Source organism: Alligator mississippiensis, chromosome 1, assembly GCF_030867095.1.
Source record: "Alligator mississippiensis isolate rAllMis1 chromosome 1, rAllMis1, whole genome shotgun sequence".
NCBI classification, from domain to species: domain Eukaryota; kingdom Metazoa; phylum Chordata; order Crocodylia; family Alligatoridae; genus Alligator; species Alligator mississippiensis.
In genome coordinates this window covers 199,172,945-199,189,771 of record NC_081824.1, presented here as the reverse complement: position 1 = coordinate 199,189,771, position 16,827 = coordinate 199,172,945, and the positions used below count along the sequence as shown (strand labels likewise).

The 16,827-nt window shown below is 40.8% G+C and overlaps 1 protein-coding gene across 3 annotated transcripts in view; it reads left to right on the top strand.

The window, feature by feature from the left end:
• PIGF (phosphatidylinositol glycan anchor biosynthesis class F) overlaps positions 1-16,815 on the top strand; it is a 48,468-nt gene extending 31,653 nt beyond the window's left edge. Inside the window, exon 6 of one of the 3 annotated variants that reach the window (XM_006272176.4) lies at positions 16,463-16,815. In XM_006272176.4, the coding sequence (XP_006272238.1) occupies positions 16,463-16,576 (114 nt within the window). In that variant the 3' untranslated portion in view covers positions 16,577-16,815. Of the gene's footprint in view, positions 1-4,976 lie in introns of all 3 variants that reach the window. The other 2 variants (XM_019485351.2, XM_019485352.2) reach the window with 2 other exon arrangements.
• The last annotated feature ends 12 nt before the right edge of the window (positions 16,816-16,827 follow it).

The following is a 16,827-nucleotide window of genomic DNA, read 5'->3' as shown; positions in this document are numbered from 1 at the left end:
AGGGGCCAGGAAGGAATGTTTTCCCCTTATATGAATGCTGTTGGTTGCAGGAAGGCTTTTTGCCTTCTTCTGAAACACTGGGATGTTAGCTACTGTTAGGCTGGGGGGTTTTGAGTGAAATGCACTAATGTTCTTACCTGTACTTTACAATTCAGAGATTCCTGATTAGAAGATCTTGCTTTACCACATGGGGTCAAACTGATCACCAGATTTGAGGTCAGGAAGAAATTTCTCTCTCAGGTCAAATTAGCCAGGACTCTGGTTGGGGGCGGGGGGAGGGAAGGTTTGCATTCCTCTATAGTGTGGGACATGATTCTTCACCAAGGTCCTTTGAGTATTAACCAGTTCTCTGTCATTGCAGTGGCAAGATATTTGGCATTCCTCCTTCCCCATTTTACCTATGGCATGTTACATGGAGGTCTTGATGTTTGGGATGTCATGCCAAGTAGCTATGTTTCTAGGTTTGGAGTGGTGATTACTGGGAAACCTTTGACTGATGGTTGCCTCTAAATACAAGGCCATTGTACAGGGGCCCACAAGGCCCCTTCCAGTCCTGTTCTTATGATTCCTTTTCTTTGCAACTGTGACACTGGGGGGCGGGGGGAGCGGACTTTTTATTCCTTGGTATAACAATGATGCTGTATCACAACCTGATGCAAGAATATTCTTCTGTGACTTCATAACTTTTCAGTGATGAAACAAATCTCCAGCTGTTTAACGCTCTGGGGTGATGGGCATTAAATACAAATGTAAAACAAAGATCCTTCCAGAATGGAACTGGAAGACAACTAGAAATTTCTGTCAGAACTGCTCTTCACAACAGGCTGAGTATCAGTGAGCACATCTACATGTGCAGTTATCCAGCAGAAATAATCTACAGGGCAGTTCGCACCAGAGTTTATTTTTGCAGGTGCAGTGTTTACACATGTGCCCAGGACCACAGCACGTTGAGCCAGGGCAGCACAACCCTGGCTGGCTGAGGGACTGGAGGGTCAGCCTGCCAGCCTGGACCTACTCCACCCCAGCTCAACGTGCTGCAGAGGGGCTGGCTGGGGCATAAGTGTGCTAGAGTGCAGAGCTAGTCAGCAGGAAGCACCCTGTAGCACCCTTATACCCCAGCCAACCCGGGTCACCATCTACAGGTGCACTATGGCAGAGTAAATAACTTCACCGTAGGATGATACTTGTGTTGGGCAGTACTAATCTATGGTGGAGTTACTAAGTTTACTCTGGCCTAATAGCATTGCTTGTGTAGACAGTGACACTGTATTGCAGAGCTAATTAGTCAATTCCACAGTAAAGCACAAGTGTAGATGCCCCAGTGTGAGAGAGCTAGCTTACAACATGATGGCAGGAAATATTTACTTGTATTTGCAGAGCCAAGCAAAAATAATGTTACTGCTTAAATTATATGTACTTTTCCCCCTTTCATTCACTAACAATATAATGATGCAGGTAAATGAACTATGCCTTTGTTTATATGTGCAATAAGCAAGGTTCTCTATACAATTATCTTTTCAATTTTAGTTCACTTTACTAGTATATTGCCATTTACTTGAAAACATTAACAAGCTGCTCATGCAGTAATTACGTACATAGGACTGCTTTGGATTCTCTAATCACCAAATCATGTGTTTTATTAATGGACTGTGTTTCTATAAAAAGCATCTGTGTGTATGTCTTCTATTTTTACTCTGAGATGGATTTTCCTCAGATATGGGGTAAGTGGTTTATATCTGAAGTACTCTTAGCTCTTAGATGTTAATGTATATGCTGGATTTTAAAGTTAAAGTAGTATTTTCCATACTCTGAGACCATGAGCCCATTCAGACATGATGACATTCCTGATTTCCAGAACTGTGGTCTGCCCTAACTTGCAATCAACATAAGAGGGTGACAGGGGGATCATTTGGCTACTTTTCTGGCCATGATCTGTAGTCTATTAATGAATCCGACTTAGAATCAGACTGAACTGAAAAAAAATTATTTCACTGTTTTCTGAGCAGTATATATTGCACTTGTTCTCTTAGAGGAGAAATGTAGCAGGCTGAGGAATTGCTTGCTCAAACTGTCTTTGTTTACTGTCTTTGTTTCCCTGGGGCAAACTGCCTTCCCATAGGAATCAACCTAGACAATCAGCAAAACAAATACACAAATAGCCCAGGGTCTTTTCCCAGACCTGGAGAGAGTGCCCAGGTTCAGTGTGCAGCCACTAGCCAACGCTCCTCCTTCTCTCTCTCTCTAGTTCTTCCAGCAAACTCAGTCTCTCAGCTTCCCTCATGGTCTTTTCTGTAAACCCCGAGAGTGAGGCAATCACTGGCATGAGCTGACCCGCCTGCTCTCTCTTCCCAGCTCCATGTGTTCTCTGACCCAAGGAGAGTACTCTGGCTCAGGCTTCTGCCTCCAGCCCCACAGCCTTCCTATCTCCGCCCTTGGTCTCTCTCTGGGAACTTTTTAAATGTCACGGGGCCAGCCTGTTATCATCATCATCTGGCCCAGTCCATCAAGGCAGGCTTGTAATCACCCTCTCTCTTCAAGGGCTCCAGTCCTTGAAGTGTGCACCCTGCTGCAAGCCTGTTTCCAGTTTGTTTCAAGTTACAGTTTCAGGTGTTGGCTTTAACCTGTAAAAACCACAGAATGGTTTAGGTTGTACTTGGAGACTGCTTCTCTCCCAGTGTGATACCACAAGAGCTGAGATTAACTGTTACTCAAGATAACAGCCCTGTGGTTTAGGCAGAATCTAGTAAATGCAAAGTGCCTGCAGGGAAGGTTCCTCAAATGTAGAACTTCCCTGATTGACTCATCAGAGCCATTCTTTGTTGATTCTTAGATCATATTGTAGAACCCATCAGGTTTTTTTTAAGCTTTTTTTGGATGGTGGAAGAATCCTTGTGTAAGTGGGATTAGGACTAGAGTGAAATCTGCTTGATTGGTTACTGGTTTTATTAGTTGGTTCATTGAGTCCCCATTAGAGTCCTGTTGATTTGTACACAAAATGCTTTGACTCAGTGGTGATTCATTTTTTGGCCCTGCAGGCCAGATGAGGGGTGCAGAGTTTGTCTGCAGGTCCAGTGAGGACCCCCTGCCAGCCTTCTCCCAGCCTGCATGCATGGATCAGACCTCATGTGGCCTTGGCTGGTCCCCCATTCATGGATCAGGCCCTGGGACCCCACGCTTCTTCTACCTGGTCCCCATATCCCAGGATCAGGCCACATACACCAGTTCTGCCTGGCTCCTGTGTACTAGGACTGGGCCATAGGGCCCCGCACCACCTCTGCCTGGCCCCTGCATGCTGGGATCAGATCCTGGGCCCCTGCACTGCTGTATGTGCTGCGATCTGGCGACAATGCCCCAACCACCTGCGCCCAGCCCACCTGATCCAGTGTACAAGGCCATGCTGTCCAGCGCAGCGGGTTCCCCATGGATAAGGAATTTTGCCAGTAGCGAAGCGGTGCTACTGCTCCCCCAGCAACAAATGTTTGGACCTGTGGGAAGCTCCCCACAGTCTGGATGGCATGGCACAAGGGGCCAGATCTGCCTAGGGGCTGGGGGTTGAGCACCTCTGCTTTGGCTGATTTGTCATTTGTTAAAGCATAATTAGTCCTTTCCAAATGTACAGTGGGATAATTAGTCATCTTAAAAAGGTGCTAATCATAGTACCAGTCCAGCCAGCTGATGCTCACAAAGTATTGGATACTTTTTTGCTTTTCTTGGCTCAAAAAGATCAACCATTTTGTCTTTTGGTGATGAGTGTTTGGTACAAGTGCAAAGCAAAACTGTGACTGATAACTATAGCCTGTGGTAATCATGTGATTCTTATAAAATGAACACTCTGAATTTTTGTAGTACAAATATTTACCTTAAGCCTTAATCTGTATGTAAGCATACAGGACTCCTATAGCAAGCAAAATTATATGCAGTTTGTGCATAGAATTTGTGTATATATTTTTCTTTGTTATCAATGTCACAAATCTTTACTGTGTCTCAATATAACATGCAAAATACATCTCGCAAAAAGTTGAAAATGGCTAACTACTGATTATTATTCACTCAAAGATAATTAGTCATCACTACCAATCCCCCCTGGAGTGACAAATTAACCAAATTTTACTATATTTCATAGTTTTAGAATAATGATGGTTTTCTATGTTTACATAACTACTCAGAATGTTGCAAATATTTCCCTGTTGAACTTCCTGTAATTATTTTAAGACACTTCCAGTGTGATTTGACTGCTATTACTTGTGATTATAGGGCATATTACCTCTCTCGTGAGCAAGCTCCTGTCAGCTTTGTAGAAGGTCAGGTGGTATTCTTTTAAAATTCTTTTTTCTTCTGAGTTGTGTATGAATTGTCCTGACCTTTCTTGGAGCACGGTTTAGAGGAATGGGGAAAACAGTTATAGCTCTTATAAACTGTGCTTTAATTAGGTTCTGATTCAGATCTCCAAAAAAAAAGGTTGTATTATGTAGCAGTAATGGAAACCAGGTTTGAAGCTTGATCAGACTTATCTGTCTCACAGTCTCTAATGAACTTCAGTTTGCCCTTTCTCTCCATTCCCTTGTCTCAATCTGTTAATTTTCTTATGTATACAAGTTGAGGAAGTTGAACCATCAAAACCCACAAGTGGAATGAAACCACTTATTTTCCTATATACATGAAAACTTGCAGCCTTCAGCAAAAACACATCCTGCTATAATGCAAGATGAGCTATGAAATAAATAGCAGTAAAATTAAATCAGATAAAAACATAAATGTTATTTTTCCTATAAGTATACATCATGCTAAATATCACTAAATCAATTGTCTAGAAAGAGAGTGGTGGCTAAAACTTGCTCAGCTACTAGAGAGATCTGGAATTCTTGTGTAGTTCAGCTTTACGAGACTGCCACGATTAGAATTTGTTGTGTAAAAATAAAATGTCCTAATATACGTATATTGTCATCACTCTTTTATTTTTTTCTTTTGTCTTCCAGAATTTTTGCAGTGAAGTATAAGAGTTTACAAAATTCTGCTTAGCCTTAACCCAGCAATAAAATAAAGTATTTTATCCAAAATATACTTATCTTTACATGAGATGGTGAACAGAGGAAAAGAAGGTGGTAGAGAAACAGTATGTAAGGAAATAGAGAAAAGGGCAGCAAATGAATGTAAATATAGTATACAGAGCCCTAGCATCAGACAAAGCCACGTGTTCATCCACCCTCTTCATGACATCATTTGCCACATCAATGCATTGAATCTTGTGGTCATCACTAAGAAGTCAGCCTTTCAATGAGATGAAAGATAATTTTTTCCTGTTGTAGTTATAAGAGAAGCCATGGTATTTGAGAGCTTATTACACAGTATTATCTGCTGGTAAAATGCTGACTTTTTAATGAAGACTGCTATAAATAGTAATGTTCTTAATTACCCTGGAGAAGATATAGTTTGTTTCTGATCTCCTTTCTGAGACTGGCAGGGCTTTGAAGGCTTGCTGCACAACATGCCCAAATCTGCACAGTATTAGGCAGTAGCAGTGACTGGTTCTAAAAGCAGCCCACTCATGAGCTTGAAAGAAGAAAATGTGAGGCTTGGGGTAGGGTTAAAATGAGGAAAGTGGGAGTGTCTAGCAGACAAGTACAAAATAGCTCCACCCCCAAGGGAGGGAAATGATGGAACAGAATGGTACAGTCATTAAGGAACTTGTGCTGTAACAAAAAGGTCACAAGTAGGTTGAAGTTAAGTTAAATAGATAGATCCCACTTCCAGCGAAAGAGCGAGCCTTCCATTCCCCCTTTACACCAACGCAGATACAAACTAGCCATGTTGAAAAATGAATACCTAGAGACTGGTACAAAAAGAGTGTTCAGTACCGCAGTGCCATAGTCTGCAGGGCTGAATGAAGCACCTGAGCTCTTTATACTGTGTAGGTCAGGTGTAGTCAACCCCTGGCTCAGGGGCAACATCCAGCCTCTGGTGCCTTGTCATTTGGCCTTTGAGGGGCCTCACAGAACATGGCCCCGAGTGCTAGATCTGGCACACGGGGTAATGCAAGGCCCAATCCAGGCACACAGGGCCTGGTGGAGGTGTTGCAGGGCCCCAGAGCCTGTTCCCAACATGCAAGGCTGGGTGGAGGTGGTACAGGGCCTGATCCCAGTGCACAGAGCCTGGCAGAGGTGGCACAAGCCCTGGAGCTTGATCCCTGCACATGAGGCCAGGCAGAGGTAGCACAGGGCCCAAATCCTGGCATGCGGGGCTGGGCAGGGGAAGCTTGGTCTGGATCTGGATGTGCAGGCTTCATCCTGGAGCGCAGCGTCCCAGCTGACTTGTAGACCTATCCCACGCCACTCAGCCTGCGGGGCCAAAAGGTTGAGCGCCATTGGTGTAGGTGCCTCAGAGTGGGTTCAAAACAGCGAGTATTTTGAGAGAGGAGACATGTTGAGGATCGGAGCGTGTCATAGAGCCCACCTTTTTGCCAGGCCTTGCATGTCTTCTTTGGCATTACAGGAGAGTGCCCTTCCTCCATCTGGGATTCACAACCTAGAACCTTGCCCTGAAGGGAAAGTGCTTCCATTCTTCTTAAAAATAGAACTAGAGTTTCTCTTTTCCTCTAAAACATGGCCAGAGGAGGAGACCTCTGTTTATCCAGTAGTTCAGTGTTTAGTGCCCTCACCCTGGATGTGGGAAGCCTGGGTTTAAATCCTTCCTCTGCCTCTTCCCTGTTCGGGAAGAAAAGGCAAGGAAGAAGAGGAGGAGGAATTGCACTTCGTGTAAAAGAGACATGATTGCTCAGAGCTCCAGTATGAAACTGGAGATAAGTCTATTGAAAGTCTTGGGTTAAGGTTAGAGGGGAGAGCATTAAAGGGTGATGTTGTGGTAGGTGTCTACTGTAGACCACCAGACCAGGAGGAAGTGGCAGATGAGGCTTTCTCTAAATAGTTAGTGGAAGTTTCCCAGTCACAGGCCCTGGTTCTCATGGGTGGACTTGAATCAGCCTGACATCTGCTGGGAGGGCAATACAGCAGTGTGCAGGCAATCCAGGAAGTTTTTGGAGAGTGTTGGGGACAACTTCCTGGTGCAGGTACTGGAGCGGCTGTGCTCATCTTGACCTGCTGCTCACAAACAGGGAAGAATTGGTGGGGAATGCAGTAATGGATGGCAACTTGGGCAGCAGTGACCACAAGATGATTGAGTTCAGGATCCTGAGGAAAAGAAGAATGAAGAGCAGCAGAATAAGGACTCTGGACTTCAGAAAAGCAGACTTCAACTCACTTAAGGAACTCATGCACAGGATCCTCTGGGAAGCCAGTCTGAGGGAGAGAAGAGTCCCAGGCAGCTGGCTATACTTTAAAGAAGTGTTACTGAGAGTGCAGGAACAAACCCTCCTCACGTGCATGAAGACTAGCAAGTATGGCAGAAGACTAGCTTGTCTTAGCAGGGAACTCTTCAGTAAACTAAGTCACAAAAAGGTAGCTTATAAGAAGTGGAAACTTGGACAAATAAATAGGGAGGAGTATAAGAGCATTGCTCAGGCATGCAGGGATGAAGTTAGGAAGGCCAAAGTGCAACTAGCAAGGGACATGAAGGGTTTCCACAAGTATGTCAGTAGCAAGAAGAGGGTCAGGGAAAGTGTGGGTTGCTTATTAAATGGGGTAGGCAGCCTCGTGATAGAGGTTGCAGAAAAGGCTGAAGTGCTTAATGTCGTCTTTGTCTCAGTCTTTGCAGGCAAGGCCAGCTCCCAGACTACTGCACCAGGCAGCAGTTTGGGGAGGAAGTGAGCAGTCAACAGTGGCGAAAGAACAGGTTAGGGACTGTTTAGAAAAGCTGGACATGTACAAGTCCATGGGGCTGGACAGGATGCACCTGAGGGTGCTAAGGGAGTTGTCTGTATTTGGGCTTCTGACCATCCTTTCTATATATTGAGCTAAATTGTACTTCAATAATAAAAGTGCTCAGCCTTAGTTGGGAAGAATCATCATGTCATGGAACTAGCTTTTTTTTAACTGCTGACCTATGATTCTGTTGCAGTCCTGGGATAAGGCAATACAACCTCATGTCAGCTCTAACTTTTAAAGTTCAAATGCATAAATATACTATTTGGGCTTAGAAAGATAAGTACTGGGGTGTTTCTTTAGTTATGCTAGTGAAGCTAAAAGCTGATGTGTATACTAAAATAAACTTTGTATAATTAAGAGAGGTTTGTTTCCATTTGCTCAGGATTTAACAACTACTTTAGTAAATTCAGGGTCCCCATGTAGACTAACCGTCTGGATTTGGGAGCCAGAAAACTTAATTTCTAGATGCACTTCCATGAAGTCACCATCCATCATTTTTCCCTTCAAAATGGCACCAACTCAGATTAGCCAGTGTGAATAGGTGGTATTCAGTCTTTTTCCATCTCTTTTTTATCAGGATTGTGTTAGCATACTCAGTTCAGGAGAGTACTGTCCCTAAGAGGGTTTTTTTTTTTTTCTAGCACGTGCATGTAGTGTGCTCCTGCAATCACCAAATTGCCATTTCCTGGGAGAGGGAGATGGGTTGTTGGTTTAAAGTCATATTTAAAAATTTAATTTATAGGTTAAGTAATTTGTTGGTCTGAGTCCATTCACCATTCAGTAGTTGTCCACATCAACATTGGCATCTCCATCAGCAATCTAAATAGAAAGCTTAAGGTATGAATGGCCAGAGAGTGGTCTCTTTAGATCAGGATGGGTAATATTAACCAGAGGGGGATTGTGGAAGTTTATAGTTCTGCTACTTATGTCCCACCTGCTTAGTGGCCTGGGTTTCCATGTGCTGTACTAGCAACCTGGTATTTTTCACAATAAATTAACTTTTCATTTTAAATACTAGTCATTTTTACAGTTTTACAGATGTGTCACCTAGACAGCAAAACAAAGATCAGTACATACAAATGTCTCAGAAAATCTCCATTTATTTTATTTTTCAGATTTAAATTTTGAAAAAGTATTGCATACAAGGGGATGTGCAGATGATTGGGCCTGTCTATATTTGAAAAAATACATGAAAATGCATTTTTAAAAGCATACATTTCATTTTAGGCAATTAGTCATCAATTTCACTGATTGGAACATAATATGGTTTTAAAAATAAAGTGTCAATATTCTTTAATTGTCTGAACATTAATTCAAAGTGGAAGTGAAAAATGAGTATTATACAAAGTACTAATTCTAGAGACCTAGATTATGCTGTGGCAAATCAAGATAGATATCCATACAAGTCTAATGGAAAAGCATTTAATCTAGGTTAATAAGAAATATGAAATTTAACCAAACTCTGTTTAAGTTTATTATTTATTATTTTCAATTAAAAGCATCTTGAACCATGTAACAGCAAGTTTCAGTGATAGATCTGCAATGTTTGGTAGGTATAGAGCTCAATCCAGCTGTTTATCTCAGGTAAAATTCTTGTATATGTCAGTGGAAACTCTCCCTCCATAAAGGCAGCAGATCAGGCTTTTATTCTGTAACTTTGTTTTGTAATTTCTAAAATATCTGACATGCCTCCCAAGATTAATCTTTTCAGTATTTCACAGGTTTGTCAAAATAGTAAAATAAATGTGTGGCATAGATGTCATGAGAGTTATTTTTTTAAACTTAAATTAAGGGTTAGATAGTGCAGGGGTTTCCATGAGTTTTAGTTTAGTATTTTGAATAAAACTACCCTTGGTTTTGGAAAGATACGAAGAACTATGTATGCAAAATCTAGTTGTTTCTAGCTGTGATACAGGATGGGAGTGTGGCAATAGCACTAGTGAAGGCATAGGAAATAATTCCTTTTTTTAAGTTGTTGACAGTTTTAGAACACACATAATTTCAAGGAGCTTTACAAATACTAGATAATTACTGAGAGTCTCACAAAGCCCTCCTGCAATAAGCAGGGGAAACACCTTTTATCTGCTATGGAAAGACGTTCACCTTTGAGGTGATGTATGGCAGCCATAAACAAAGAGCAACTCTATACAGCCAAGCAGCAATGGATAGAGTCGACAGTTGTCACAGACAATTTAGTATGTAAAGATAATTACTGTAGTTGCAATTTTGTGAGGCGGGGGGGGGGGGGGGGGTGGGTTAACACTTCTATACTTAAAATACATGTTAAGGAATCTTTAAAAAGATGCAGCCAATTTAATAATCTCACTGGTGTCTGGGTTTTTCTGCAGGGGTGGGGGAGAAGGTGTATAAAAATTGGAGACAAATTTTTTTTGTATTTTCTCGCTGTTTACTTTGACAGCACTTGGCTACAGTCAGTTTCTCCTCTGTGTGGGTTGTTGTACAGCAATGGGGAAACAGCAGCATTTTAGCAAAGGAAAAAGTGATAATAAAACAAAAACAAAACAGGAGAGAGATTCACTGCTAAGAGCTACTCTTGGTTTTCCTCAGATTGACTGTACCTTAAGTTGGTTGTCTCCTTTTAAGTGTGTTAGATGGCTAGAAACTCTGTTTTCTCTGTAATCTGAAATATGATACCTATAAGAGTACAGTGCCTTCAAACACCATCCTAGGCTATTGATTTAGTGCTGGTTCAAAAGGAATAGCAATGGCACTCAATTACCACCCGGACTTCCTGCTGCATCTGTGTTGCTGGAAAGCTTACTGACTCACCCTCTTACTGCATAGTTTGTGAGCTAAATTGAAGCGCACGGTGGCGTGACTGCAGACAAAACACCATTAGCATGTTCTAAGTGCCATGCAATTAATGCCTTCATCCTGTTCCTTACTGACAGAGACTGGATTTTGGAAATGACTAGTGACCATTTGGATTTTATTACTTGCTTATTTCCACACCAAATTTTTAAATAATTATATCTCTTACTGAGTTGATACACAGCTGTTTTTACACAAAATAGTTTTTATCTAAGTTTAGTTTATCACACCTAGGAGCTAAAAAATGACCCTGAAACAATATTTCACTTACTTCTATTATAGAAATACTTCTATTATCGAAATATCTGATAGTGGTAGTAGAAAGGAGAGAGGGGAACCTCAGACTATTTCTGCTTATGCAGTATACCTATTTGGGTATGTCGAGAGCAGAGTTTGTGTTGCTGTTTTAACTCAAAGGAATTGATTGCCCTGTAACTTTATTTACAGACATGTTAAATAATAATGTAGGCACCCGACAAATATTTCTATCCTAGAACAAACAAGAATGGAGAATTTTGAGAACAGTCGTGGTAGTTAAGCAAGCATCAGTCACCTGAGGCAAAACAGACCACAATTTCTACTTCACACGCTCCTTTAATTCTTAATACAGTGCTACTGAGCTCATAGTTTTGTTACTATATTTTTTCCTGGATTTGCTACCTGATGTAACAATATTCAAAAAAAGATGGGAAAGGTAGAATCCACATATATTTCCAGAATACAGTGTGAATTTCTTTCACCTCCATGGGGATTTTCCCTCCAATGGGGCTGGCACTGCTTTTATTTAATGACCATATTTTTTGCTTAAAATAGTGGGATCCAAACAGTGTCACAGAGCCACTTAGAATTTCTGTGACTTAAAACGTATTTAATAGCAGCAACCAGCAAAAACAAGTTATTTCCCCTCTGCACGTGTTTATCAACACATACATCTTGCAGATCACGTGAATCAGATGCATTTTAGTGAAGACACGCATGCAACCAAAATAGATTAATGTAAAAGCATATATTGAAATAAAAAGAACATGACATGTTCAACATACAAGCATTTAAGGCATGTTAGGTGCTGGGGGAAAGACAACCTTGTGCACATTTATTTATAGTAGCTTCATACTGAAACTTATTTAGTCATAACCTACTTATGTAGCTTCCTAACTGATACCACAGACATTGTATGAAATTGTAAGCATAAAAATGAAAAGTGATATTTCAGGAATCAAAGAAGTGCACTTGTACAGTGTCAAAAGAATGGGCCCAGTTTATTAAAATTTTAAGTACCAAGTACCATAGAGCAGTATACCTACTGTATGCACATTTTTAATTAAATCCTTAGTAGTCAGCTGCTTACTTTATGTACACTACATTAGGCAATTTAGCAACTATACCACCAGCTCCACATGTAATAAAGGCCAAAATCCGCCCACGAGCTATATGTAATTCCCATTGCCTGTGGTGCAAACGGCATGTTCATAACAAAGGACAGAACAGTCATGCAATTAAGAGTCCTGATGTTATTATCTAGATGCCTAGTTTTGTAGAGCTTTTACGCAAGTCTGATCCTGCAACATTGTAGGCACCCTAGCAAAGACCAAGAGCCATCTACTCTATTTGAAGACGATGGGAGTTAAAGGGCACCCATGACCCTGGCCCAAAATCTAGATGCTTGAATGCTTCCTTAATAAACCTAACACAAGCTAGAGTAGCAGTGTTTGCTAGTGACTAGCAAGAAATTTGTATTCCTCTTTAGATGTAGATCCTCTAGATCCTCAGCTACAGCAAAAAGTCACATAGCACAAACTGGGACATAATAGGGCATGCTCTCTCCAAAGCTTGGGGCTTCTGAGTGTACAGTCAGATACTCGGTAACTCAGAGCAGCCTTACACTGCTAACAGCCCTCAGGGGCAACAACCACAGCTTTGGGTCAGTGCAGTGCATGGGCATCCCAAGTATGATCTATATGTTAGGAGAGAAAGGTTGGCAAATGAGCTACACCAGCATCTGTGGCACTAGTAGATTGATGTGCCTGGGAGTGATCCCCCCCATAGCAAGACACAGCCAGAATCCATAAGCAGAGCAGTGCAGAATGGCCACAGTGCACTGTCCAGCAGACACTATGCTCAGTGTGGTATACTTCAATATGCATAATGGTTGCTGCTTGTTTTGCATACTCATGGTTGTAGGTGTTTATCAGACACTACAGAAGTGGAAATGTACTGTCTTCTCTTGGTTAGCTGAACCTCAGGAAACTCTTGTGAGGAAGGCAAGCATTCTGACCATCTTATACATGGGAAACCAAGGCACAGAGAAATTGTTACTTATCCAAGACCACAAAACAAACCAATGACTAAAGTAGGAGTAGAAACCATAACTGTCTTGTAACCACTAGTCTATTTGTCCTTCCTTAAAATGAAGACCATGTGCCAATAAGTGAGTAGGTGGATATTTTTTTCAAGCAGTTGTTCAAATAAGAGTCATATTACATGTTGGTGCTTAGAATCGGTAAGTTTCCATGGGCATATCATCTGCAAGCAACTTACTTGCAGTGGATTTTGCAAGGATGATGGCTGGTGTTTATTCCACCTGATGATAGTTATTTGAAAAAAGTCCTAGTTTTTTCCACTTCTAGCTGGAAACACTCTCTCTCTCTTTGTCCTGTAGTCAGGATAGAGTATACCTTCACACTTATCACTTTGTAACCTGGCTTTTTACATACAGATCAGTGAAGGTGTGTAGATAGGAGCAGCAGCAGTTTATGACTAATTTCTTTTGGGTAGCAAGTAGAAAATAAAAAACTAATTGTGTACAATCCTCCACAACTCTCAGAAGATTTGAAAGAGCTGATTCTGAGACCAGATAATCAGCTTCATTAACCTAATACCTGCATACTTTAAGCAAATGGAGTGAGGCCTCATTTAACAAGATAAATGAGTAAGGTACGGCTTCCATTTTTTATCAAGTAATCAGGGAGGCTTTGATATAGGGTAGGAGGAACCAATCCACATAAAAGTAACAAATTCAGGAAACTGGGAGAATCCAACCTGACTCAAAAAAGTCAAAATTACTTGAAAAAGGACCACAAAAACACACGGAGCCTACAGAAATGAAGCTCCTGGATGCAGTAGAGAGCGGTGATGCTCAACTCTGAAGATCCAGAGGCATCACAGTACAGCTCTGCCATCCTACCCCTATCCATGACCCCTGCCTAGGAGGCTTTGAGGAAAGGGGAGAGCAGCATAGAATAACTGTGTCAGATCAACAAGGGAGATTTTCCCTCCTGTGTTTGAGGAATCCCCAGGCAACCAATTAAACTGGCTTTACAACTCTTTTGTGCCGTAAGAGCAGAATAAAGAGCTTGTAATAGCACTGAGGATATGGGCCAGCATGTTTCACTTTTGTGCTCTGGAAGGATATAGGTGGTGTTTTTTGTCTCTTTCTTTGCTCCCTTCTTCATACAGTGATTGGGATGGGATGTGTGCTTTTTTTTTTTCTTTCTCTCTCCTCTCACTCATCTCTGCCAGCTGCAGTAAGGAGAGGTTTCAGAGAGCCATGTGTTGAATATCAATGACAGACTAAACTTCTGCAAGACAATAATATAGCTTTAAGAGAAAACAAGAAAGAATGTTCTTAACGGTGGAAAGAAAGCAAAGGCATTATTATATTTAGAAAAAAAAAGTTATGCAATGTTGGACAGTGATTGAGAATGCAAGAGCATTGTTTTAAATAATCATTTACTCTGGGTTGCAGCTTGACCAGCCAGAAGATGTTAGAACATAACCAGAAACTCCTTAAATTACATTAACAGTAAAAGGCAGATAAAGAGCAACATTAGTGCAAAATACCAAAAAAGATGCAGTTGCTGTTGATTGTCAGGGATATTTATTTATGAGAAGGAGTAACACGCAAGATTCAAAAGCAACCAGCAACATCCGTCTGTACTTGAGTAAAGCAGATAAGGATCTACAGACCATAATTCACCTAATATAGGTAAGATTTTTAATAATGGATCACTGACCACTCACAGTTAGTGAACTAAATGCAAGAGAAAATTTCTGAGTTCATCAAACCATTGGCCACAGCTATTGCGGATAGCAGAGAGGTATATATGATTTTTCTTATTGGGTAAGAAGGTACCACTCTTTCAGCTGAATAGTACTGAGAAAGAAGATTTCAGAGAGAAGATAAAATGCATGTATCCTATCATTCTTGGGATTCCTCTTTTCTCACCTAAATTTTTAAAACAATATTTGATTTGATTTCAGTCTCATAATGGAAGTGTTTAGATCCAGTTGAAGCATGGTCTTAGCTAAGGCCACAAAACACACTATGCTAGTTAATGTATGTAATATATCAAAACATTGTTAGACTCTTTTATAGACTATATGTATCACCATTGTTAATGAATGAAAATGAGCACGTCTTTGGTTTAAAAGAGAGGCAGCAGCCAGGACATTATAGAACAAAAGTACTGAATAGCAGAAATAATGGCTATGAATAGAAAAATGAATCAAGGTCAATAAAGAGTACCTAAGGCACCTCATTTGCAGATATTGTCATCTTTGCTACACTCCTTAAGACCTCCAAATAATATTTATAAAACTGCACATGGTAAGGAATGTGAAGATGAAACAGCAGAGGACTGAAATCATATTTATTCCCAGTTACAATTCCCAGGATCACACTATAAGAAGGAGATATACTTCCCTGTACCAGAAAGGAACAATAAAGAAAGGAATCAAATGTAGGAAAGAGAGCATCTGGAAGGAAGAAGTAGTACCATGAAAAGCAACCTTCCCTTTTGCTGCTCATGAATTGCAAGCCAATTTATACTTAGTTCCAAAGGAGAATATTGAACAGCAGGCACAGTGAGGTTCTCCTGTGCAAAGATGGGGGAAAGACTCTTTAGAAGAGCAATAGGAATTAAATTTACCCTCCAATAAGGTTGTCACCAGTGCAGTAAGGACCTTCATACAGTAGCGGACGTAGCTAAGTGGGAATAATCACATCCTAAGGCAGATAAGGACTTCAATTTAAAATGCTTTTTGATTCCCCCCTCGTTCAAATAAGAACAGTGAGAGTATGTGTTGACTATTGTGAGATAGTTTGCTGTCCTTGTATTGGGAAATTAAATGCATTCCTAAACAAACTACCCTATTGAGGGCTACAGTTAACTAGACCTACTTTTTAATTGCTAAACTGCACATAAAATGTTTAGCCTGTTTCCACATTTCCACATTTCTTCCTACTCCTAAATTGAAGAGCATGCTTGAGTGTGCAATCAAGCAAACCCCCATCTCTGTCTTGATATAGGCTCTCATTTGGTATTCATTCATTTATGCATACCTCTCTGACAGCACAAATGTTCCATCAGGAAAAGGGATGCAGAATTTACAAATATGTGGGGTAAAATGTGTAGTTTTCTTTTTCAAAAAGGCTCAAAAGGTGTGCAGCAAGATGGGAGAATATAATTTTTTCCCAATAAATCTGGACTGAAACATAATGTAAATATAAATACTTAAGTTTCTCACACAGTTTTGTCAAATCTCAAACTAAATCTGCAATAGCCAGAAGCCTGGTTACATTTTAATGCATTATAATTAAAAACTGTACAACATTTAGTGTTCATGATAAATGCATGTATGATTTTGTTACACTTTTGGCATTCTTTAGGAAAGCATGTCAAGCTTTAAAATAGAAGGAGGTTGTACCGCCTTACAATATTTAGATTATGCCGAAAACTTGTGCTCGTGAAGTACATAAAACAACACCAACGTTTCCTTTTTTTTCCTGTTTTTTACCATATGTTTCCCCTCAGGTATGGCCCATTTCATGTTCCCTCGGAGCTACCTTTGGCTATGTGGCTGGTCTTATTATTGCACCTCTGTGGATATATTGGAACCGGAAGCAGCTTACATACAAAAGCAGATAACTGGAGCAAAGAGAAAGAGAAGGTATTTCTTTGTGCAGATTCCATACAGACTGTGCAGAAGTTTTCACATGATCAAAGCAGAAGATTATCCAAATCCTTTCAAAGTGTTTTGGGCCAAGCTTCTCTACTTACGGCATTGTTTATACGCTGTTGCAACACGATGCAGTTGTTGCTTACTCTAAACTATATAACCCCTGAGAGACTGTACCTTCCAGTCTGAATAAAATATTTGTAACAGATGGTGGCTGCTT